At 41.5% G+C, this 27,127-nt stretch overlaps 1 protein-coding gene across 1 annotated transcript in view; it reads left to right on the forward strand.

Annotated features, from left to right (window-relative positions):
- ANKS1A (ankyrin repeat and sterile alpha motif domain containing 1A) overlaps nucleotides 1–27,127 on the forward strand; it is a 161,055-nt gene that overhangs the window by 25,635 nt on the left and 108,293 nt on the right. Inside the window, exons 2-4 of the mRNA XM_063141483.1 lie at nucleotides 23,630–23,710; nucleotides 24,910–25,066; nucleotides 26,787–26,849. Of these exons, the coding sequence (XP_062997553.1) occupies nucleotides 23,630–23,710; nucleotides 24,910–25,066; nucleotides 26,787–26,849 (301 nt within the window). The remainder of the gene's footprint in view (nucleotides 1–23,629; nucleotides 23,711–24,909; nucleotides 25,067–26,786; nucleotides 26,850–27,127) is intronic.

Here is a 27,127-nt window from a genome sequence, read left to right on the forward strand (position 1 = left end):
CAAATCAGTTAAGCATATAAATTGGTAAATGAGTTCTATTTCCCAGGTTCACATAATCTTAATCTAGTCTCTCGTGGGAAGCTTTCCTTTCCTATAAGTGCAATTTTTAACTAGTACACTTGTTGTTTATGTGAAATAAGAATGACTTCCTGAACTCAGAGGTCAGCCTTGTTGGGTTACATTGCTTTCCAAGTGCCGTAGAAGGAAATGGTCTGTTTTGAAGATAACGCAATAGGCAGCTTCAATTTAGATGAATGTGACAGATGGCAACTATTTCAATAATTGAAGTAGAGACAACTCCAAATATTATTTGCTTTAATTCGTACTTACTAACTAATGCTGTTTGAATGGAGCAGTACTCTTAAAGAGCATAGATACACACATACTTAACACATGCATACATACATGGTTTCTTCCTTACATGTCAGCTCACTAATCTCATGCTTAATTGTTTAAAATTTTCTCTGCAGGCTTTAGCACTTTGCCTTCAAAAAAATTTATATAACAAGGCAATGAGACCACTGCTCCCTTAAAAAGCAGCACCAATAAAATTGGAGAATCTCATCAAAGCAATGGTAGCGGATTCAGGCGGTGAACAATTGGAAACAAATCTGAGATCTTTTAAAAGTACAGGAATTGATGGGGATATACCTTTTAGCCCTTTTAAAAATACATATTTTTCTCCCAAATATCTATGGGTGAATACTTGAAGCAGTACTCATAGTTATAACTGATGGTTTTTGGTTGACTAGGATTGTTATTCTAGCTGTACCAGTCTTACTGGAAAACAACAACCTTGGCAAGAATTGTAAATACATGTGTTCCCAGAATGAATTTTCCCCAGTCCTGTGTAAACTCCCCACCCTCTATTGTCTTTCTAGGGCTGAGAAATGGAATTAATATGCGAGTAATGCAGATTTACCTAATTATTAGTTGCTGTATTTGAGGTTCTTTAAAATAATACACCACACAGTACTCCATTAATAGCAAATACTTTGTATTGAAAGGTGTTAGTACTCCCTTTAGCCCAGAGGATAAATGAATGTGTTAAGGAGTTTAAGACATTGCTTTACCCCCTAATACTAGCTTCTTCTGCATAATCTCCTGGGAGAGGGGTTGAACATGTGATTCATTCTTGAGAGGAGAAACTGGGAAAATGTGAAACCAACTATTGCAAATGTTTATGTAGTTGAAGAAACAAGCAGCAAAGCAAAATTATAAAAAACAAAAGCAGGGCCTCAGTAGACAAAGTTGCCTAGGATTTACTATCTAATCTACTGTAGTATGTATGCCAGCATAGATTACATGCATGGAACTTCACTGCAGGCAACAAATTTCAGAAAATGCAAGAAAATGTTTTTAATACTGGCCCAAGGTACTAATTTGTTATAGCCTTTATTACAAACATGGCAATCCATAGTCCATGTGTTGCAAAACTCCAGTAGAGCTGGAATGATCTCTCATCTTTTGACTCATGTAGGATTGTTCCTTATAACACGTTAATAACTTACCCATTCTGTTACTGATTTCTTAATTTCTTAAATGCAGGTTATACACACAGCTAGTTAAATAGTGAAGGCTAATTTGTAGCCTGTTGCACTTCCTCAAAAAAATACTTCCCAGTATGTGTACATGCAGTGGAATACCACTAAATGATTGCACATGTGACCACCTATAAGTTGCATGCTCTTTCATTAATGAAAGTCCTTTTCCATGTAGGAGTTTTTTTCTCATTGATAGAAACTTTGAATATCATCCAGAAGTAGTGCAAGATCTCCTTACTTGAGCAAGCATTTTGTGTCTGAAGAGGAGCATGAAGGTTTCAAGGACAGTTTTATTGCTACTTTCTAAACATTAATCTACTCTGAGTCTTCAACAACTGATCAGGCTAAAAATCCAAATAAAAAGGGACTTTCAGGTCAGGAAACAAAACAAATATCTGAGCAAAAAAGAATTAACAAAGTTTTTAAGTTTTTACCAAGTAGGGTTCTTCTTCGTGGTCTCTATGCATCACACATATGGGCTTTGCGCCTGCGCAGAGACCAGACCGGAACCTTCTATAGCTGAGTGGAACGTTTTTGGCGGGAACCCCTCCCCCACGCTACCACGTATGTCCATGGGGTTCCCGCCCTTACCTCAGTTCTTCGTCGTCCGCCATTGTGCACAGACCTGTTTAACCGAACCTCTAGCGTTTTTCTTATTAACTTTATTTTCTCTTTTACGATCTTCTTCGTTTTTCGATCTTTTTCTAAGACTCTTCTTACTACTTTTCTTATATTAAAAAAAAAAAAAAAAATTAAATTATTGAAGATAGTTTTCCTCAGCGACTTTGGTCGCGTGAGGCCTGTATGGCAGTTGAAACACCGTTTACGAAGTGTGTGAAGTGTGGGGCCAAGCTTCCACCTATTGACAGACACTCCCTCTGTGTCCTTTGTTTGTGCTAAGGCCATATCGTTGAGGCCTGCCATCATTGCATGTCGTTTACAAAACAAACGAGGAAAAGCAGAGCTGACGACTTCCCTCCATCTTGGGGGGAAAAAGCTCTCAGAGCCACGGAGGCTCCTACTATGGATAAAACGGCAGTCAGTAAGTCCGTTACCGACAAAACGGCAGCCAGTAAGACCGTTGATGACCGTTGCACTGAGGTGCCTGAGAATTCCAGAGCGGCTAATAGGGCTCAGATACCCCTAACGCCTGGACGGTCACTGGTGAGTTCCGCGGCCAGGAAAATCTCCAAAAGTGCCCGGACTCCCAAATCTTCGATGATGGACAAAACGGCAGCCAGTAAGTCCGTTGATGACCGTTGCACTGAGGTGCCTGAATATTCCAGAGCGGCTAATAGGGCTCAGATACCCCTAACGCCTGGACGGTCACTGGCGAGTTCCGCGGCCAGGAAAATCTCCAAAAGGGCCCGGACTCCCAATCTTCGATGATGGACAAAACGGCAGCCAGTAAGTCCGTTGATGACCGTTGCACTGAGGTGCCTGAATATTCCAGAGCGGCTAATAGGGCTCAGATACCCCTAACGCCTGGACGGTCACTGGCGAGTTCCGCGGCCAGGAAAATCTCCAAAAAGGGCCCGGGCTCCCAAATCTTCGACGATCGACAAAACGGCAGCCAGTAAGTCCGTTGATGACCGTTGCACTGAGGTGCCTGAATATTCCAGAGCGGCTAATAGGGCTCAGATACCCCTAACGCCTGGACGGTCACTGGCGAGTTCCGCGGCCAGGAAAATCTCCAAAAAAGGCCCGGACTCCCAAATCTTCTTCGGAAATGGAGCGGCGGAACCGGCTAGGAGTCACTCTACTCCTCCTGCCATACCGACCGCTTCGATACCGAGGCCTCCCTCGGTATCGAGATTCCAGCAGCTACCGATGGCTACGGTACCGACGCACCCTCCCAGTCTATCGGAGGGCGAGTTGCGGGATTCGGTTTCAGCGGCCTCTTTCCGAGAGCCTAGCAGGCCGTGAGAGGTTCAGGGACTAATCCCTCTACCGCCTTCGGAATGGGATCGATATCGCCCACTTCCAGGGTGACCACCAGTACCCTCAAGAAGAGTATTATGCGCACCCTTCGCTTACATCGAGGGTGTGTCATCTACCGCTGCCGCCACCGCCCGCCCACCAATGTCCACGGTGTCGACGCCTCGACACCGTACGCAGCCATCGGCATCGACTGCCGCGGTTACCACGATACCGACGGAGCATGTGTCATCTACCGCTGCCTCCACCGCCCGCCCACCAATGTCCACGGTGTCGACGCCTCGACACCGTACACAGCCATCGGCATCGACTGCCGCGGTTACCACGTTACCGACGGAGCATGTAGACCTCCAGGTGGTTACAGTATCCTTGCCTGAAGAAAATTATTCATCGGATTCTGAATTGGGGTTGTCGGCTACTCCATCGATGCCTTCACCATAAGATGAGGTTCATGACAACGACCCTTCTTCCCCTTCCGACGATATGGTCAGATCTTCTGACCATATGCTTAGAATGGCTCAGGCATTAGGACTGGTGATCCAGCACCACATGCTTTAAAGCAAATGGCTCAATTATTCTGGAAAACACCGGCTATGTCTCAGGCCACATCGTAAAGGCTAGAGACCCTCTATCGAGTCTAACAAGAAAATGTACAGTTTCTGGTCCAACATCCCAAACCTAATTCGATCGTAGGGAGTCGGTTCAAGGCCGCTCACAGAAGGCACATTCTGCACCCGTGGACAGAGAGGGCAGAAAGTTGGACCTTACGGGCCGGAGGATTTACTCCTCTGCTTCTTTGGGCATCAGCCTACGAGGCTATCATGGCACGATACCAGCTCTTCCTCTGGGAGAAAATAGGATCACTAGGTGAACATCTCCCAGAGGACAAAAAAGAGCGGGCACGAGTCTTCCAAAGTGAAGCTTCAGCCATAGCCAGGCAACAAGTGTCGACAGCGCGACACCAAGTTGACTGCCATTCCAAGTCGATGATGGGACCCGTGTCCTTGAGGAGACATGCTTGGCTCCGCTCCGCTAATCTGGCTCATGACACCAAAGCCAGGATTTAGAACATGCCTTACGATGGCGAGGGCTTGTTTAATAGCAGGACAAGACCTTGGACTCTATATACAAGGCTTGCACAACAGCCAAGAAAATAAGTCTCTCTGCTCAGCCTGCCCAATACAAGCTGAGACGGTGAACAAGACCGCCTGCTCAACAACAACAGCAGCGGCCCTACTATCAAAGCCAACAGAGGCAGCAACAACAACAACTCCAGAGTAAGCGGCCATATCAGTCTACATTTCAACAAGACAAGCGTCAGCCTGACTTCACCAAGAAGCAGCGACTTTGACTTCTTTGTCCCACGTCCACCTCCCTTTGCGAACCGCCTAGCACCCCATTACCATATGGGAGTCAATGACATCAGACTCCTGCGTGCTCACTATCATCAACTCGGGGTATGCCATCGAGCTCGATGTCCTTCCTCCTTCTTCGGGGGTGAAAGTAACGGCGCCATCCCTTCCTCTGCTTCCGGAGGTACAGACCTCTGCTATCGAAGAGAGCCATCTCTCCCGTACCCGCAGAGGAACTCAACCAGGGTTTTTTCTCGCGCTACTTCACGGCCCGAAGAAATATGAGGTCTTCGGCCGATCATGGACTTAAAGCAGTTAAACAAATTCATCATTCCAAGGAAGTTCCGTATGACAACGGTTACTTTTATTCTGCAGCTCCTACACTTGGACGATTGGCTTCTGGTAGCGGACAGCAGTTGCACGCTCCAGAAGGACATTTCAACCACCCTCAACCTGTTGGACTTGTTGGGTTTGTGGGTCAACGAGGAGAAATCCATCTTGACCCCACATCAGAAGCTCGACTTTATAGGGGTAACCCTATCGTCTCGGGATGGGAGAGCATACCTGCCCTCGACCAGAGCAAGCACCCTTCAAGATTTAGCCATCGCTACCGAGAGCCGCCGAAAGGTCTCGGCATGGACAATTCAGAGGCTATTAGGCTTGATGGCAGCTACAACTGCAGTCATCGGGTTTGCAAGACTCAGAATGAGAATATTGCAGGCCTGATTTTTAAGAACTTTCGATCTTCGACACGATGCCCGGCGAACTTACATGTCGATCCCGACGCAAGTAAGGGCATCTCTGAAATGGTGGTTTTCGATGTCGACGCTCCTAGAAGGAGTTCCCTTCCAGCAAGAAACTCCTTTGGTAACGATCACGATGGATGCATCGTTGATCGGATGGGGAGCACACTGCGACTCCCTCACAGCTCAGGGCCGTTGGCCTCCTTCCCAGAGGGAACATCATATCAACCACCTAGAACTGCTAGCAGTGGAGAATGCAATAAGACTTCAGCAGGTCTTTCCACGTCGACCACGAATGGGAGCTCGATACCGAAATAAGAGACGTTCTCTTTCGGTACTGGAGCCTCCCTGCTGTCGATGTCTTCGCTACCGAAGAAAACGCAGCTTGTTCCAGGTTCTGCAGCAGAGCAGGAAGAGGAAAGCACTCGCTAGGAGATGCTTTCACCAGAACCTGGAAAGGAAATCTTCTTTACATCTTTCCTCTGTTTCCACTGTTGATGAAAGTGCTGGCCAAAATCCAGTCGGACAGGTCAGACTGCATCCTTATCACACCGTGGTGGCCTCGACAGACGTGGTTCTCCCACGCCCTTCGACTGTCAGACGGGAATTACATCAGACTCCCGCCGATACCGACACTGTTGTCTCGACACCAGAGCAGGGTTCGACACGCAAACCTGTCGACCCTCAAGATGACGGCATGGAGAATATCATCCATTCCTCTTCTCGTACCAAGGATTTAACTGTAGACCATATATTGTTGGCATCACTAAAGCCTTCAACAAGAAAATCTCACGCGGCAAAGTGGCAGAGATTTCAAACTTTTGCCTTGGGAAATGATCAAGCACCTGAATCTTGCCCTTTGTCATTGATTCTCAAATACCTATTGGCACTTTATCAGCAGGGACTCAAACTCACTTCCATCAGAGTTCACCTAGCGGCTATTACGTCTTTTCATCGAGGCATGGATGGTTTTACACCTTTTACACATCCAACATCGAGGAAATTTCTAAAAGGACTTAAAAATACGATACCAACAGTAAAGTGTATCGTTCCACCATGGAGCCTGTCAGTGGTGCTACAGGCATTGACAAAGAAGCCCTTCGAGCCCATGGCCTTATCTGACCTTAGGCTTCTAACATGCAAGACTGTCTTTTTAGTAGCCATCACTTCTGCTAGACGTGCAAGTGAGCTTAGAGCTCTCAGGATAGATGCTCCTTACACTATCTTTCACAAAGATAAGGTTGTGTTACGCACAGACCCTGCCTTCTTGTCTAAGGTAGTGTCAACCTTTCATCTGTCCCAATATATCACTCTACCAGCTTTCTTTCCGAATCCTACATCACCTGTCGAGTCTGCTTTACATACACTTGATGTAAGGAGAGCTCTTGCCTTTTACAAGGCTAGGACAGAGAATTTTAGAAAAACAAAGCAATTGTTTATTTGTTATGGGGAGCCTTCTAAGGGAGTCCCTGTTTCATGCCAGCGTCTGTCACGCTGGATTGTAGAGACAATTGAACTTGCCTACTCTATCTCTGAACTAGAGCTGGTGAAACCTGTGACAGCTCATTCTACCAGAGCCGTCGCAACATCTGTTGCTTTTGGCAGAGGTGTTCCTTTGACAGAAGTCTGTAGAGCTGCAACGTGGTCCACTCCATCCACATTTGTTAGGCACTACAGTTTGGACACCCGTGCGAGGCACGACTGCTCGTTTGGATGGACAGTGCTCTCGGAGATCTTCAGATGATGCACCAACCCACCTCCAAAGATATGTCAGCTTGCTACTCGCCCATATGTGTGATGCATAGAGACCACGAAGAAGAAATGCAGGTTGCTTACCTGTAACTGTAGTTCTTCGAGTGGTCATCTATGCATTCACACAACCCACCCACCATCCCCACTTGGTGGTGTGAGACTTACAAATAACACAGTTATATTGTGGAATGTACTTTATTTTATTTACACTCATGTTTATGGGGGCACAATGTCGGACTCCTGTAAACTGAGGTAAGGGCGGGAACCCCATGGACATACGTGGTAGCGTGGGGGAGGGGTTCCCGCCAAAAACGTTCCACTCAGCTATAGAAGGTTCCGGTCTGGTCTCTGCGCAGGCGCAAAGCCCATATGTGTGAATGCATAGATGACCACTCGAAGAACTACAGTTACAGGTAAGCAACCTGCATTTGTCTTAAAATGCAAATTGCCGCTTTAGGGAGGTGACATTTGTCTGTCTTTTCCAGGGGAGAGAGCTGAACTCTTCCTCCCCATGCCATGGACAGTTATTACATAACATAATACTGCATGTTCATTGTATTCACGTGACTTATGTCAAGTCCATTTTGTCCCTAAGTAAAAAGTAAAGCATGCTATTCTTGGGATGTTGGAAACAGCAATCTTGCCTTGATTTTAGGGGAAATATTTGCTACCAGCTGGAGGAACAATCTAATTAGGATTACTTAGTGGTTAACAATAATTTGCTACTATTATTAAATTGAAATATTCTTGCATGATTGCTGGTTATAGTATTGCTCTTTAAAAATTCAACTTTGAGATCTTTAGAGCAACATAAACCTGAATCTAGCTGTGCATGTGAAGATTCAGATCATTTAAAGAATAGACCTGTTCTTTTGTGTCAGTTGTTGGCAATTTGGAGGCAGCTGTATCAATTTAAAATTGTTTTCAGTCATAAAATATATACAGTTTAAGATCATTAAAAGAATGTCACAAATTGATTTATTTGCGCATTACATTTAGACATGTCATTTCATCCATCCTTTCTCACTGGCACAAAAGCATTTGTTGGGATTCAGTCCTCTTCTAATTGTACAGAGAACCAGAACTAAACAGGAAATGTGAAAGAAACAACTTGGCTATTGCAGAAAAGGGGAATTCTGGATTACACTTCCCAAAGAATTGTTTTAGGGACCAAGAATTATTTTAGTTACTACATTTATATAATTTCCAAAGGGAAATTTTCCTGTTGCAGGAAAACAAAGAATCTTGTAGTACATTAAAGTCTTGAAGGACAGACATATTCTGGGTTCCTCGTTGTTTCATGCATTGGCACTATTACATTTGAGGTGTCTGGCTGCATCAGAAGAGAGAAACTGATGCCACAATCCCAGTCCTCCGTAAGATGGATGACATTATGGGGCTTCATCTTTTGTCACCACTATTTCTCTCAGTTCCTCAGACACCCTTTCTGAAATTATCAGTACAGATACCTGCCCTACACCTTCCGCAGTGAAGAGATATAAAAAATATTCATTCACTGCAATCTCCTTATCCTCCATTAGTACACCGTTAACTCAATTGTCATCCAACTGTAAAGGTAATTATCACTGTCTGTATTTTATGCATTTCAATTACCTCTGACAACACAGTTTACATCTCCATCTTCCACCAGCATACCTATATAGATCTGCCAGTTTGAGGTTAATACTTCACAAAGTGGATGAGGAGCACAGTGACAACAAAAATTTATTCGAGAATAAATTTGTTAGTCTTTAAAGTGCCACAGGACTCGTTGTTTTGGCATCTATATACCTTCCTTTCTAGGCACCCAAAGTAATTTACAGTTTTAAAATGATCTTAGAAAATAAATTATAAAAAAAGGAAAAGGGGAAGAGAGGAGAATAAGCAAATTCAGATACCAATTCCTTTATACGACTACATTGTGAATGATGAGGTGGAGTGGTCACTGCAAGGGACTGTTCTGGATGGGGAAGACCTAACTGAGTACCAGATGAGCCAGTGGAGGGGGGCCTTGCTGTCTCTGTTCTGCCTAAAATGTATTCAGATGTAATAATCTTAACTAGGCTATAAGGCAGGAGTCTCCAAACCTTTTGGGTCAGTGGGCACATCTGCAATTGTGATGGCTACCATGGTGAGCAAAACACCTATTTTCCAGAAGGCAAACTGGTAAGACTAAAAGAAAAATAACTTGCTATGTTACAGAAGGCTCTGATGAAGCTCAAACACAAGTAACCATCAAAAAACTGAGTACAAGGCATAGGTGATGTCTGATCCCCAAATGCCATATATTTGCTCCCACAACGCACAACAAAATAATGGATTTGCAGAAGATAAACTACAGATGTCCAGAGAAACACACACAGAGGCAACCCCATCTCCACACACACACCAAACAAAAAATCATGCACAGTACACACACAGACAACCACATAAAGCCCAGGCAAAATGCAGCCATACACATCCAAAGAAGCACAGGCAAAGCACCTCTCCTTATCCCTTTCGGTCTGTCCCCCCTCCCCCAGGATGCTCCCTGTCTCCCCGGGTTATGGTGGGGCTCTTTCTGTTTTTTTGTCCTTGGAAATAAAGTTGATGATGGTGGCCAGCGCATTTTTTTGTAGCCTGCCAGCCAAAGAGTAAAAATAAATTAAAAATTAAAAAAATGAACATAAGGAGGGGCAGAGGGTATGATGGGTATTGGGGTGTGTGTGATGTGTCATGCATGGCACTGGGGGCAGGGCTATGCAATGCAGCCCTGCTTGTATGTTGATGCAATTAAGTTTAAGAATGCCTCAGTGGAGCTTATCTATAGTGAAAATGGTATGACCACTTAAAGAATGGTAGATATAAAAGTGGATGAGGTGAGAAGAATTCCATTTCCCCCCATGCATTTCATATCACAGTTTTCTTCCAAGGGGCTCAAGATGGTATTCATGCCCCCACCCCATTTTATTCTCACAACAGCCCTTTGAAGAAGGTTAGGCTGAGAGAGAGTGCCTAGCCCAAGGTCACCCAGTGAGCTTTGTGGCTGAGTGAAGATTTGAACTTGAGTTTCCCCAGTTCTAGTTTGACAGGAACACTACACTGCACTGTTATATGTGAGTGTGTGAGGCATACCAATCTAAATTTATTGTATTGGATGAAAATCTCTCCATATTTTGGAAACTATATGTAAAATGAATGTGTTTCATACTATTTCTCAAACAAGCAATTTGTAACAATTTACGCTAGTATTTCGGACAAATGTTTTGCCATTTTAAGACAAACTGATACCTTGTAATCCCAAGTGCTGATATTACAAACTAAGTATAATTTGTCTCTGCCCTTTTAAATAGATTTTATGTAATTTCCTGTTACTGCAACTCCTGAATGTATGCCATAATCTTGCTAATTGCCTAACTGTAAGAAAAGTAGCACATATATGTAGGCACCTAATTATTTGCTGGCTGCTATACTTATTGCTGCCACTATTTTCCTCTGGAACTCAGATATTAGTTGAATTAAATGTCTTTTTAATGTAATTAAATGGAATGAAGGTAATTGTATCTAAGTTCATCATGGGCTAGGTGCAGAAAACTAATTCTATATTCAAGGCTGTATGAGTATTTTTGGCATCTTCTAAACATGGTCCTCATCCTTCACCATTCATAGGATTGGCCTTTCTGCACATGTTTTTATTGGTAAATGCCTTCCCATTTAGTTTTCTTCTCATCATTGCTACAGCATCTTCATTGAGAACATATCTTGAGTGTGTTTGTTTATTGCATGTTTAAATCATTCAGTAGCCAGAGTTCTCTGGTGGTGTACAAATTAAAAACATAATAAAATGGGAATAAAAATAATGATAAAACAACTCAGATTAAAAATAAGATAAAACTAGCTGCAGAATATAATAAACCCTGAAGTAAAACCACCAGCAGAGATAAAACATTGCCATGATCTAAACATAAAACAGTTTCTAAAATGCTTTGAAAATTAAAAGTTTTTTGTCTGATGCTTAAATTAATATAATACACATGCTTGAACGTTTTGGAATCTTAAATTTTACCACTCATGTAACAGAGAGCTTTGGCTATGGGGAGGTATATAAAACAAATAAATAAATAAATATAATAGGTGCTACGCGAGTCTCTTTGGGGAGGGCATTCCACAGATGGGGTCCCATTACAGCCAGTCAGTTCATTTTATTGTATAAAACAATTGTTGCTTACTATTTTACCAAAAAAGAGGCAAGTCACAAGTAACCAAAAGAAGAAAATTGGTTTATTCAATCAAATCAATTCATCATCTGCACCACTGACACAACAACCCATACCGTTGCACAAAATACTTTAAGCCACGGTTAGCGCCGCTAACCCTGCTGCAGATGGTCCAACTGTGGTTAGTGAGTGAGCAAGGTTTAGTAAAACGCATCACACAAGACACCTTAAACCCTGCTGCTTAACCAAAAGCCTTAACCAGCAGGGTTTAAGGTGTCTTCTGAACAGGCCCAATATGTGTCAGCTTCCTCTATCTGACTCTGATCTTCAAAAAATTGCAGATTTATATGTAACACTAGCACTCAGTATAATGAACACATGCCTGTAATAAAGCTATTGTACAGCAGCGTTAATAACAAAAAATAAAAACAGTAGTGTTTCTAGGTGCATTTTGATCCCGCATTTGTCCTCAGCAGCTTATATGTAGTAAATCTCTTATGTGTAATAAAGAGCACGTCTTCCAATCCTCTTAACATACTAGGGCAGCTAATTTCCTTCTAGTGAAAATCCAGTAGCAACATTCTATCCTCATAATATTATATAATCCATAACACATTTTCAGATAAAAAAAACCAATTTTTATACAAGACATTTGTATTCTGTATGGCCATAGCACCCATTTGCTAGAAGTGATTCATGTATACATGCTTGAATGCTTTGGAATCTTAAATTGTACCACTCATGTAATAGAGATTTTCTAGCTTCTTCCCTCTGCTACTGCTATAGCTCACTGAATCCTTCCAAAAGCTGCTGCTGCGGGTCTGTGGACCTCCTATAATATTGTGGAATGAGGTAGAAGGGCTATAGTGAAATGGGGAGTTTGGGAGAATTTTGCCAGGCAACCTTGCATAAGCAGAAGTGCTTTTCCTGCTTGTGCAAGGCACCTCTGGATCTCAGCCTCTGGTATACATGTTGTGGTTAAAGAACAACTTCCATATTTTGCTTTGTCTTAAGAGTTAGCAACTTGAACTGAAATCTTACAATATGAGGTAACTCTGTATGTTCGTTTAAGGCAGGTGTGGGGAATGTGTGGCCCTTCAGTTATTGTTGAACAACAACTCCCAGTAGCCTTCACCATTGGCCAGGCTTACTGGGGCTGATGGGAATTCATGTCACAACAATATCTGGAGGGGCAAACTTTCTCCAACCCTGGTTTAAGGTATCTCTTACTGCTGCGTCTGAAAACCTACTGCATTTTCACAGTTACATCTGAGTTAATAAAGATAGAGATTCTAACACACAACTCTCAAAAGTGACTAACAATGTTCCACAAAGACCTGGTCAAATGCAACCAATTAATACTCATGTTTTGCAGGTGAGGAACACTGAGGCCAAGAGATCAACTGTTAGCACTAGGCTAGCCATGACAGAGATTTATATTTTTGTAACTTTATATTTTACTTTCTATTTTTAAACAATTGAGACACAAACCCTTGCAGATCTACGGCAAATCACCCAGATCAGAATTTACCTCCTGCTTGCCCCTTCTATAGTGCACTGACAACCTTTTTGGTGTTAAGTGCTGCACTCTTTCAGGAGAAAGTGTTTGGGAGCTGCATGCCATTGGCAGAGCTTTAGCCAAAAAGTTAAACCTGTTCTTCTTCTTCAGAGATCCTGATTAAAATTGCCAGCCTTATTTTGTTCAGTGAGACATAGTCCCCTGTTTACAGCCATAGGATTGTAGTCCAAGTATTTCTTGGAAATGATGCCTAGCTGTTCTTTTCTAATATGATGTTGACTTACAAGCACTATTTTTACGCTTGGCCTTTATTTATTTTTGTATTTATTTTATTTATTGCATTTCTATACCACCCAATAGCTGAAGTTCTCTGGGTAGTTCACAAAAATTAAAACTATCAAATAATAAATTATTTATCCTGTGAGTTGCTACTAGCTCATTATTTTCATGCTTTTACAAGGATATTACGTGTTATTTTTTCATCCTCCCTTGAGAAACAAACTGAGTCTGGAGCATATTCCTTTGATAGACCATCTTAGAATTGTATTCCTGACCCCTGTAGTGATGTGATCTCTTCCTTCTGTCTCTTTCATTCATGAAGGCAGCATACATCTGAATAGCTGGTTTTACTGGTGCTGACATTGAATACAATTTTGCTTTCCTATAAGATACTCTATTCAGACATTCCTCTTATTCCATTTCTGGGAGGAATATGAACTGAACTGCTTGAAGGGAGCAGATTGCCGAGAGCTATTATGAATGGATTGGTTTTAGGATAAAAGAAATATATGCACTTAAACTATGCTTGATGACTTCTGCAGCATTTTGCTTTGTGTTTTCCTTGGAGCTATTCTTTACAATATGACATGCACAAATAACCAGTCGTTTCTTTTGTCTTCCATTTATGCTTATGCTTTGGGTCAAATAGCTTATATATCTCTGTGGTGTAAAAAATATTCCTACTGCCTGTGACCAACAATAAAAGAACTCTAGTTACGTTAAAAATCACAGTTGTAGATAGGCTATGTAGAACTTGGAGGCTTTCAGATATCCAGTGCCGAGTGGGAGGTGAGGCAGAGGTGATCCTCACCTCCGCCACATCTCCTACTCCGCATTTCAGCAAGACTGTTTGTTTTTTCATCTGTCTAGCTGAGGCATTGCACATAGAGATGGAAGGGGGCCTCAGAATATGCCTCTCTAGTCCCCTCCCCTCACTACCCATGGGAATGGCCCCTTTACCTCCTCTCTGAGGCTGCTTTTGTGACCTCGGAAAGGCAGCCAAAGCAGTTCTCTCTCTGCGTCTGCATGGGGGATGGGGCGGCAGGGAGCTTGGATGCCTGGATCCAATGTTGGAGTACTGTGTCTGATCTCGGATCCAGGAATTCAAAATATCCTAAGCCCCTCCCCCCGACTCTTGTCTAGAGGCCATTGGATTGCTCCCTCTGTCATTTTAAGGGCTATTATTATTAGTTGTTATTTGTTTGTTTAATCAAATTACATGCTGTTTATAATAGTGAAAGTCATCTCTAAGCAGTTTACAGAATCAGAGATTAAAATACATCATAGTAAATATAAAAACTCATCAATTAAAAGGTTTAATTTCTTTCTAAAAAAACACCCCCTAAAACACAACAATTAATAAGCTAACTGGGTAGCACAATCATTCAGGGAAGGTTTGGGTAAAGAGATGGCTCTTTAACAGGCACTTAAAATATGCCACAGTTGGCACCTCCCAAATACCAAGGAGGAGGGCATTTCATAAGATTGACACCACCACTTCTAGTTTGTTGCCAGATGGTAGTACACTGATCATTATATAAAGTGATCATTATATTGGGAAAGGCAATCTGTCAGGTAACCAGTCCCAAATTATTCAGGGCTTTATATGTCAACAGCAAGACCTTGAACTTTGCTTGGTAGCTAATAGGCAGCCAGTGCACTTGCTTCAACACCAGTGTAATATGTGCTCGGGCAGATGCCCTACTCTGCAGCCTGGCCACCACATGCACCAGCTACAGCTTCTAGACCAAGCACAATGATAGCTCAACATAAAGCACATAAAAGTAATCTAAACAGCAGGTTACCAATGCATGGACTACAATGGCCAGGCTATCTCTGTCCATGACATACTAACGAAAGCTGGTAATAGGCACTGCTTGCCACAGAAGTCACTTAAGCTTCTAATGACAATGATGAATCTAGGAGTATCCCCAAATTATGTACCTGTCCTTTTTGAGGGAGTACAAACCTGTCTAGAACAGGCGAACTCCCCAATTCCTGTACCTGGGAACCACCTAGCGTCTCTATCTTATCAGGTGTCAGTCTGTTTGCCCTCATCCAATCCAATCCACTGTGTCCAGGCAATGGTTCATAACATGCATGACCTCTCTCAATTCATATGTCAGAGAAACAGAGCATACTGATGACAATAAAAAGGCACCCTCCCAAAATGGGGGTAAACCATATAAACCATATACAGTAATCATTAACCTCACTCTTGATACAGGAAAAGGAAAAATGAGAAAAAGCATAAAAGGGGGAATTAAACACTTCCGTTTCAAATACATACATTATTATAAGCAGTCTATTTCTAAATAGATATTCATATGACCTTGATGGTTGTAGGAAATGTGCTAAAATGTTGCAAGAGCAGTGAGATCTTCGGTCACTCAATGGACTGAAGATTTTGGCCAACAACTTTCCGTTTCTATTTTTTTATAGCAATCCCAGAATTTTACCAGAATTCTTTTTTAAAAAAACCTCTCCCACCTTCCATTTTTCCAGGGATTTTTTGGGGAAAATTTAGTGGGGCAATGACAATCCCCCCTGAATTTTTCTGGGTTTATCAAAAAAAAATCTCTAGCATGTTTTTAGTACTACATTACTTTTTGAGTCCAGTACTGTCACCTCCAGTGATTCTGTGGAGAAGTCTCCCCCTTTTGAGGTTTCTATTTTAACATTATGCCTTTGTTGACATATACTGGTGTGTCCCCTCCTCCCTTACAGTTTGCCTATCTCTGGCCTTTCCATAGAGTTTATAACTAAAGATGACTATTCAATGAGTTCTCTTCATTCCATCAGGTTTCTGTTTTGCCTGTGATATCTTTGTTCTTTAAACCAAGCGCTCCGATTCCCCCATCTTGGCTTAGAGGCTTCTAAGAAACACTTATACATGGTATCTCAATGTGTCTGGAGTCTGCATTTTTTGCACTCTGACTATATCGCTCATGTTCTACTATAGTCAAAGCCTATTTCTACTCTGCCCTCATTTGGACATTCAAAAACATTTTCTCCCTCATCCCTGGAAGTTCTCCAGCTTCTCTCTGCTTTTCCCAAGAGGTTAGTTTAAAAACTGCTCTGCCATGTTTTTAATGTTGCGCCAGGAATCTGTTTCCATTCTGGTTCAAGTGAAGTCTGTCCCTTTGGTACAGGCCCGGCTTGTCCCAAAACGTTTCACATCTTAACTAATCTAAACCTCTACACTGCAAATACATCCACACATTGAAACCACCCAGTTTCACTTGTCTATCTGGTGTTGCATGCAGAACAGGTAGCTCCCCCCCAAAGCCATCTTGGAGGTCCTGGCAACAAAACCCCTACCTAGCAACCTAAATTTGGCTTTCAGGATCTGACAACTACATTTTCCCAAATCATTGATGCTGATATATACCATTACCGTTGACTTGATTCCAGCACACTCGACAAGCTATCTAGATGAGGCATGACATCCATAACCTTTGCACTAGGCTGGCAAGTCACCATATGGTCTACATGCCTATCATAAACACAGCTGTCTATATCCATTGATTGAATCAAGTACTATCACTACCCCCTTCCCCAAAAGACATACCTTCAGTATGAGAGGATAACTGTTCATCAGCTAAGGAATGGGTTCCTTCCAAGGGATCAATTCCCTCTTCCTCAAAATGGCATCTTCCTTCCCTGAGATTCTCATTCTCCATGACAGCAGTCACCCTGGGAGTGGTATGCTGCTATCATGTCCCCAAAAGCTTCATCTACCAGTCTATCTGCTTCTCCAGGTCAGCAATTGTGGACTTAAGGGAATGAATTTATTTCCTGAGAGCCAGGAGCTCATTGCAGCAAGCGCATACTTCTATCCAGCAAGCAAATAAGTCATATATTTGACCTTCTGTGGAATGCATTGGAGATCCCACACATCCCTCTTGTTCTAACCACCATAGTTGCTTTTTCTTTATTGCTTTGGTTTACTTGAAAGCTAACTTACTTCCTATCAAAAGGGAAAGAACGGTTGCCCATCCTAGTCTCCTTGCCCTGTTGCTAAATTTGCTGTCAGCTCAATTTATTACCTTGATGCCTTTTCATTGCCCTCTCCCCTCATGCTCATAAAGATGGGCTTCCTTGCAAACCTGTCTTACCTACTGGTCTCCGCCAAACTCCTAAGAAAACTTCCCTATTTGCTGCATTTGTTCATTCTATAGATCACAAGTTCCCTAGGACTGGCAGGCTACTTATAGAGCTGTGTAGCTCCCCTGCACACACAAACTGGTTCAGTGACTCTCCTCATGAAGCAGAAGCCCCTTCCACCAGAATCATGTGCCTGAGCTCACAACAGCAGCTAGGAAAAAATGAATAATCAAACAACCTGATACACCATCAGAACCTCTGGTCAAAAGGTACAAACTCTGTCCCATCTCATGCTCTTCCAATCTAAAATGGTTTGTTGAAGCTGGTATGGAAAACAAATATGAAAGTGCCCCCAAATCTTGTGAAATCTTATAATCTCAAAAAGATAAAGATAAGGCATTTGAAAGAAATAGGGGGGAAAACCTGATATATGGAATTGTGGTTTCTTCTGCAGATTGCTTAAAGTACACTTTCATATGGACTAGGCACATCCGTAGCAGCATGTTACAGTTATGTTTAGAGCCTTGCTGAGGATTATGCATACCTCACTAAAGCACTGTCAGGCAGCTGCTAATGAAATGTTATTGCTGAAATCTTGACTCCTGGTGATCATTTGAGGATTGCTGTTATGTTTATGTACCAGTTCTGTTCAATTGGTGTGAGTTTATGAAAAGTAGAGTGCAACTAGGAGTGTCTTATGGCGTAGATGATCGATTGCATCGTTCAGGAGCTTCTGCATGACTATAACCCTCGCCTCCTGCAATTAAATATTTATTTAGTTATGAGATTTATTAAATGCCTCATAAAATAAATTCTCTAGGCATTTTACAATAATAATAATAATAATAATAATAATAATAATAATAATAATAATAATAATAATAATAATACAAATAAATTCACAATAAATTCAACAATATAAAGCTAATAAACTAATAATATCCAAGTTGGATTTATTATATCTTTTGTGCTCTCTTATCCAGGAGGTGCAAAAGATATTTAATTCTATTTCTACTAGTATGGGGGAGAATCTTTTTGGAAGATCTGTCTCATACTGGGCCTTAGTTAGCAACCAATTACCTTCTTTGTTTCAAAAATGCTTGGCATCAGTGTTATTTTTGAAGTGCTGAATAAATCCTGAGTTATCAAATGGCTCTTTTCTGCTAGAAAAATTGAGACACTAATATTAGAACATTACACACATCGAATGCTTCCTGTACAAGACTAGAATGTTAAGTGATACTTGAGCAACAGTTTTAAATGAGTGTGGCAGTGTAATTGGCAGTAAAGCTTTATTAAATGGTCACACATTTTGATGTGGTACATCTGGATTAGCCTAAATTAGTACCTTACTGTGTTTGTCATGTCACTTTGCCTTAAGCGTGTTGATTGTTGGACTACTAGAGAACACATTTTCTTTTCCTAATAGCTCTTGGAAGCAAGAGGGACTTTTTCTTCCTTCATTTTCAGAATTGGATCAGTCTTAGACCTGACTCTTTCCTTAGCATAGTTCTGATCATTACTGCATATCACTATAGATTTTAAAGAAAACATTAATGCTTTTACGTAAAACACCTTTATAGCCAGGAAATTGGGGGCACACTTGATAGTATCCTAGTTTCATTAAAGCTCTCTGAGAACAGGGTCTTGTTTCATATGGGATTCCTTCCAAGTGTTTACCATGTTCCTCAGCCTTGACCCATCCTCTGGCTCTGAAGAGGACTCTGAGGCAGAGGACACTCCTTCCCCCGCTAGGCCAGGGCCTTCCAGACCAGAACTGTGCCTCTCCCTGACTCCTCAGATGCAGAGGATATTCTCCCATTACAGCCTTCACCACCCCCACCCTGTAGGAGTCAGCAGCTACAAATCAGGCAGAAGCCCTTTAAGAAACAAACTGCTTCTCTGAAGGGGTGGAGTTAACTGCAGGTCTTGAACAGCTGGCCTTTATAAGGCTTCAGAAAGCCTTTGACTGTCGTCCAGTCAACAGCTTCTCTTGCTTGAGTCTCAACTAATGTGGAGCTGGCCACGGTCTTGCCTGATCTAATTTGCCTGGCTATTCAGCACCCTAAACTGGAATTGACTTGTCCTGACCTCACTCGCCCACACATGCTTTGATAGTTTTAGCACCTCTGGATGCCTTGAGCCAAGTCAGATAGGACAGTGCTGTTGTGATGCGTAGGTGATATTAGGTAAATGTGAAGAGGATCAATCTCTCCTGAAAACAAGATTCATTGAACAAACTACATTTAAATCAAGATGCTTTATTAATGTATTCCACAATATGAGACACTGCTGACAGTACAAAGGAGTTGTCCCAGTATCATCTAAATCATATTAATAACATCTATATCATATTATTCTTGGTAGGGTCCAACATGTTGCAGGGAAGGATAGTGTGGTTTCCACTTTATTCTTAAAGTATATTCCTGTGCTTACTTGTGCAAAGAAATCTACTTAATGTAGGCCATATCTTACACATTGAATTTGCAATTTTAAATTATTTCGGAGAAACGAAGGGCTAATCCAGGGTGGTCTTCTGTTTATGCAGTAGGAGTTTTCCTTCTCCTTTCCCCTGCCGCAGAGGGTCCCACAACCTTCTGGAGCTGATTTTGTGGTTAGCGGGCAGTGGTGGAGTTTGATGTGTCAGTAGTGTCCATTCCACTGGCAGAAGGACACCAATAGATACAACCCTATGTAGCTTGTGGCATTGCAGAATTTCATACTCAGATGGCTACAAACCTATAGATCAGCCTAACTTACCCACTTAGACAGATTCCCTCTTGAGAAAATAAATGTCTTGTTAGCACTCTAAGGAAGCAGCAGATGAAAGTGCCCTGCCATATTTATTAGACCCATACTGTTTGGCATACACACAATTGTGATGGAGTGAGCTCAGTGGAAATTAGTGGCTCGAGTTGCTATGGCAGACATCCTTCACCTTTGCCAGCCAAAGCTAGTGCTGGTGCTCACAGAAGCAGCTCTAGAGCATTGGGTGGTCTCAATCTCTAGTTTGCATCTGTATTTCTAACAAGGTGTTCTGCTTTCACACCCATATCCATCTCTCTCTAGTAGTTCTCTGCTTTCCAATCTATTGACAATATGCTCTTTAGAGATTTGACTTGGAAACCATTTGAGATGCTGTGGACGTTCTCTCTGTCTCTTCTCATTAGGAAGATTAATTCAAGGCAAGAAATAGATTCCCAGAGCTAGGTGTCCAGCCATCAGTCCCCGAGCTGTGCACCTTTTCACCCTAATATGAGTTACTTGGAGCAAATGCAGCACTTCCACAAATGGTTAATCTTTTCAGTGAGTCGGAGGCCCTTACAATGCCAGGCAGAGAAAGGAAAGATATATAACACAGGAGACAGAAGAGGGAGCACATTCATTTTAATGTTCATTGTTTTTAACTTTTGTAAACTGCCCAGAGAGCTTCGGCTATAGGGTAGTATATAAATGTAATAAATAAATACATCTTAGTTCTGAATTTCCCTGATGAAGGACCATTGTAAATAAAAGGGTCTGAAACACATTGGATTAAATAAATATTTGTTCTTGTTTAACCCATTGTTTTCTACTCTTGGTAAGACTTACAAAGAGCCTAAACTTTTCTAAGCACTGTACAGCCTATGAAAAATAAAACAGACCCTACCTGCAGTTTTACAATCTAATATATATGGATACAAGAGGAAAATACATGAGGAGAGAAGGAAACAAGCATTAGAGCAGATGCAGAGACCAAATTTTGACTCCCTTCAGCTCTCCAGTCCCAGGGAAACTGACAGCTGGATCACAGAATTCTTACTCGCAAGGAGAGGGGGGAAAGCTTCCTGAAATGCTCCCTCTTTGTCCAATGAATGGGGCCATGTTGGTCTCCCTTGTACTGTGATGTTCTTCCTGGGAAGCAGGGGGTTGGGCTTCCCAATGATCTCTGGTCACCTGTCTGGTGGCAGAAGCCAACGTGTGCCTTCCTTAAGTTCTATAGTCCTTGTGTAATTTTATATCTGTAAAATATATGAAAGGGTAGATATATCTCTTCACATAGTTTATGCTTCAGGACTACAGTCTGATCTTTTTAACCTCTTGTTCCCAAGGAGCTGTGCATACGCTCCTTGTCAGACTGTTTATTGTAGGGGAGTAAAGATTCATCCATAAATACTAAATCATCTCATTTCCCATCATTTTAGCTGTGAAGTGGTTTTAAAGTATTCACTCTACTAAGTATATCACAACATTACATCCAGATCTTCTGCAAATAGACTATTAATAACAATGTTCTTTTGAGACAGATTCACTCTGTCCATCACTCTGATTCAGGTTCCAACTAATTCAGATTCCAAATTGTGATGTACTGTTACTGGTGCTGCTTTACAGCCAATTTCATTTTGGTCTGATTATTTGAATTTTTTTTAAGGTTTAGGCTTCTTTTTGCAAGTGGATATTTTGGCTCACTAGTTAATTTACACATTTGTGTTACTGCTCTTTAAAGGGTGAGTGTCTCTGGCTTTCTCCTTTTCCCTTTCCTGCAATCTGTACTAATCTTCGTGGCAAGAATCTTTCTTTTAATTGTGATTTTAGAAATGTTAACCCTTCAAGAAACCTGTAGTTTCTAAACTGACCCCATAGAGAGCACCTGCTGTGTAGGAAATGAAATTACAGGGCTTGATATTTATTTCAGGATGGCTGATTGGGGAGGGACAAGTGAGTACCAAATACTACGTAATTGCAATTAGTGAAGATTTTACAGGAGACTGTGCCTTTCTAGGTTTCTAGTTAGCTGAGAAAACATGTGGGTATGAAATGAGATATGGGTCACTTTTAGATAATTTTCTCCCCCAGAAAGTTTCAAGGTTGTTAATTTGCCTCATTCATTGGTTGTAGTTCAAGCATCATAGAATTTTGGAATCCTGTATCTCCTTTACTAATGCTTTTCAACCCATTTCTGGGATAAATACTTGTACACAATAAAAGGGAAGAGAGAATTTCAATAGTCTTTCTGCTGGCATTAGTAATAATGAAAGGCAGTTGTGACTTTAGTTTTTGGAAAGCTACCAAATCCACTTGTTTCACATGCATCATGGACAGCTGTTCCATGGAAATTTTTCTTTGGTCACTGGAAGTGCTGTGGGATTGAATTAGTAATAGAAATGAAAGTTTTATTTAAATAAATGTCTTTAGTGTGGGAATGGAATAAAGGAGAGAAAGAAATTATGATGATTTTGTAAGTCCCACTCCATTAATTAAAATCCTTTTTGAATGGTTTATATTTGTACATAGAATCATAGAATCATAGAATAGCAGAGTTGGAAGGGGCCTACAAGGCCATCGAGTCCAACCCCCTGCTCAATGCAGGAATCCACCCTAAAGCATCCCTGACAGATGCTTGTCCAGCTGCCTCTTGAAGGCCTCTAGTGTGGGAGAGCCCACAACCTCCCTAGGTAGCTGATTCCATTGTCGCACTGCTCTAACAGTCAGGAAGTTTTTCCTGATGTCCAGCCGGAATCTGGCTTCCTTTAACTTGAGCCCGTTATTCCGTGTCTTGCACTCTGGGAGGATCGAGAAGAGATCCTGGCCCTCCTCTGTGTGACAACCTTTTAAGTATTTGAAGAGTGCTATCATGTCTCCCCTCAATCTTCTCTTCTCCAGGCTAAACATGCCCAGTTCTTTCAGTCTCTCTTCATAGGGCTTTGTTTCTAGACCTCTGATCATCCTGGTTGCCCTCTTCTGAACACGCTCCAGCTTGTCTGCGTCCTTCTTGAATTGTGGAGCCCAGAACTGGACGCAATACTCTAGATGAGGCCTAACCAGGGCCGAATAGAGAGGAACCAGTACCTCACGTGATTTGGAAGCTATACTTCTATTAATGCAGCCCAAAATAGCTGCAAAATAGATAGGGACATGCGGGGTGGCCAATTTATAAATGGTTTTATGCTACCAATATTTTTCTGAATCTTGCTGTTTTACATTCATAGGGTATTCAATAATATAGTAAAGAAGCTCTAGTTGGAAAATAGCTCTTCCCGTTACATGCTTCCTTTGTGTAAGAATGCTAACAAATTGTTTAGGTTAGTACAGATTTGTGACTATTGTGTGCTTTTTTCAAAGTTAGTAAGAGATCTGCATAAACTTTGCCTTAGTCTCACTCTACTACTGCTCTTGTTTGAACTAATGTATCTTGCATTGCTGTATTTTTATTTTACAGTATATGGAGAGGACCAAATGTGAACTGTGTTGACAGTACTGGATACACTCCATTGCACCATGCTGCTTTGAATGGTCACAAGTAAGCTTCTTGTATTTGAAATACCTTTTAAACTACTAACTTACCCAAATGGTTAAAACCAAAGGCAATACCTGTAGCATTTCCCTACTCATCCATGTGAACATCATAGCCAGTCGAAAGCAGTTCACCAAAGTTGCACCTGCTTCAAGACAAACTGCATACTATACTAGATTGCATTAAATGCATTTATTCGGATTTGGTAATGTTCTCCACTGAGACCTTGAGTGTGGTTTACAGCAATTTTAAGTATAACAATGAGGGGACGAAATTGAAACATCATCAATCTACTGAACTCCCACAAGATTAAGTCAAACAATGAGCACTTGAAACTCAGTCACTAAAAGCCAGGCCACATTCAAACCCCTAAGATGTTCTGGTTTAAATTCTGAATGCCCAAAGCTAAGGGGACAGAATTTTATTATGGTGAGACAGCTCATTGTGAAGGGCAGAATTATTTGTCTTATTCCCCCTCCAGCCCACCAGCTAGCACGCAGGGACAGGGTTAACCGTGCACACGACCTTACTGCTGTTTTTCTTTTCCAGATCATCTACCAAAGTAGGGAGAGAGGGCCTGAAGCTTGATATTTCCCCCTAGATCAGGGGTGGGCAGCCCACTGGCCACATGTACTCCCAGCCTCTATTGTGGCCCTTGCCACAGAAAAAATATTGGCAGATTGCCACTGAATTTCAGCAGAAAACGCTACAGAGGCTTAAAAGGGACAAATGTAGCTTGAAAAGAAGCTACATTTGCCCCTTTTAAGCCACCAACATGGTTCAGCAGCAAAATTCAGTGACAGACTGCCAATTGTTTTTCTTCCTCCATGCCATCAAATTTCAGTGGCAGTGTGTTAGTGGCAGGAATCTGTCCTCTAGGGGTAGGGGGTGGAAAGTGACCTCTAACCCCCCCCCTCCCAAAGTTGCTCATCCCTGCTGTAGACTATACACATTAGACTATGCCTTATTTTCTCTGGATGGGAGTAACTATGGACAGTTTTCTCTTTTGTAGTCCTTAAGCAGCCCTGTAATTGAACATCTGAATCCACAGAAATTTTGAATTGAATATTATCATACTGACTTATAAAATGTATTCTCAGGCATTCTCATTCCGTATATTAACTGTATATTTTCTGTTATTTCTTGACTCTCCTGCCTAGACTTACTTTAAAGACTCAAAGTATGGTTTCCCTCCTTCCCTACAGGGATGTTGTGGAAGTTCTGCTGAGGAATGATGCATTAACCAATGTGGCTGACTGCAAAGGCTGTTATCCTCTTCATTTGGCAGCTTGGAAGGGAGATGCTGAGATAGTGAAACTGCTAATACACCAGGGACCATCCCACACTAAAGTGAATGAGCAGGTCTGAATATATTCCTCTTTTTCATGCTCTTGATGATCTAACAATATTAGCAGGATTATTCCCAAGGACAAGGTGAACACCACGCCTATGAATCTCATTTTGGATTTCTTGCTTGAAAAGGAACTGTTAATACCATCTCTATGCAGGAAAAATATACTTACCTTGAAAGCTCCACTGTGGAAACTGTTGAAGTGAGGAGTAGATGAACTGCAACATGTACAGAATGGGGGAATGTTAACCCCACCCCCATTTGCTGGGTTATTTGAAACTTGGTGTAGCAATTCCCTTCTATGTTGGAGCCAATCAGAGTAACCTTAGTTTCCTTTAGCCATGTTTTTGTAGCTGCTCTTACTTTGTTCTAGTACTCCACAAGCTAATCTGGTGGAATTCATCACAGCACAGCTTTCACTTATTCATAATTAACTTACTAAAAACAGCTCTTCTACTCAAGTGAAGTAAAAATCTGTAATTGTCCCTGCTGTTTAAACTGCATGTCATTTGACTTGTGTTGTTATATTAAAAATTGTACCATACAGCTTGTATTTATCTTGGAGGCTAACACACTTATAAAATTCCAATTAAAAAGCCATATGTCTCTCTTGCTCCCCGTATACACACTATAAAATTGAAATCCATATGTTGGTTAATTCAGTTTAGCTCTGACTACTACAGATTTTCTTCCTTTTTTGGTTGTTGTGAAATGCTGGTCTAGGTATTTGCCTCTTTATTCTAATACTGTTGAATTATAAGTGATTGATGCATTTTCTTCAGGGGTCCTTGTAATCAATATTCCTTCAAACTAAAAAGATACTTGTGTTTAAAGAAACTGGAGTACTGGGTATACTGGTGAGTTTTCTGACCAGGTTTTTACAGTGGTCTGTCTGTAGTCTGTCCATAATAGGCACAGTGTGTATTTTCTCATTGGGGGTGAGACTTAAATTAGGTGAGGCTATACACTTTGTACGTCTCTCCACTTTCTATAGCAAGCATTACCTTTGCTGTGTCACACAGTGATTGCTGTGGGCCAGATTACAACCAGGCTGAAGAAATACGCTGTCAAACTTTGTTCAAAATTAATGTTAAAATCTCTGTTACATATCCAAAACTATGAGGACTTAACATCTGTGATATCATGTAGTTTAGCAATATTTCCCATAAATAGTCTATTCTAGGAGCAAAATTTCTACTTTTAAAAGATTCAAAAGTGCTGTTCAGTTGCTGATTAGTAACATTCTTCATGTTGAAATAGCTAAATATGCATGTTAAAATGGCCGTTGATTATATTGTTTGCAAGTCCTTTTTTCTGGATTCTCCTCATTGTGCCGTCAAGCGCAGCTGTGATGAATCAGTTTGTTCTAGTTAACAACATTTAAGTTTTATAACACTGTTTTCTATTATCTAGTGTATTGGAAGGGGCTATATGAAAGTGAATGATCTTGCAATCTGTGGCTAGCATGAGGCCATATATATATAAAAATAGTTATTGAAATCTTAAGTAGTGAACTGTAAATGTTTTTCAGTTAAAGTTTGCATGTTGTCTTTAAAACAAAGTGCATGACGCAGTTATTGACAGCTGGAATGGCCAGTGTGATTAATTGCTTTTCATTGGAATGAAATATTGTCATGTTCTGTCGTTCCTCCCCTTCAGAGTCACTCGCTGCTTTGTTGCTATATCTTGCCCATTTCATCATCACATTTTCTTTTCCTCTCCTTTTTGTAGAATGCTCTTGAAATCAAAGAACTCAAAAAGTACGGCCCCTTTGACCCCTATATCAATGCCAAGGTGTGTACTTCGCTGCCAGGATTTCACTACATTATTACTCCAAGTTGTATTTTTGTTCTTTCAGGTGCATTATCATCTAGTTGGTTGATGATGCCTATTCGGGGGTGGGAAAGTGGGGACTGTAAAATGCAATCTCTATATTGTGGAATTTGTATTAAGTCACCTTTTATAAGACTGCTTGGGGGAATTTTGCTTGGTATTTGGGTTCCTCCAGTGCTTTGACTTGCTATATTTGAAATGTTGATCAGTTCCCAACTTGGACATAGCATTTGAAAAAA

This window comes from Elgaria multicarinata, chromosome 1 (genome assembly GCF_023053635.1).
Source record: "Elgaria multicarinata webbii isolate HBS135686 ecotype San Diego chromosome 1, rElgMul1.1.pri, whole genome shotgun sequence".
NCBI classification, from domain to species: domain Eukaryota; kingdom Metazoa; phylum Chordata; class Lepidosauria; order Squamata; family Anguidae; genus Elgaria; species Elgaria multicarinata.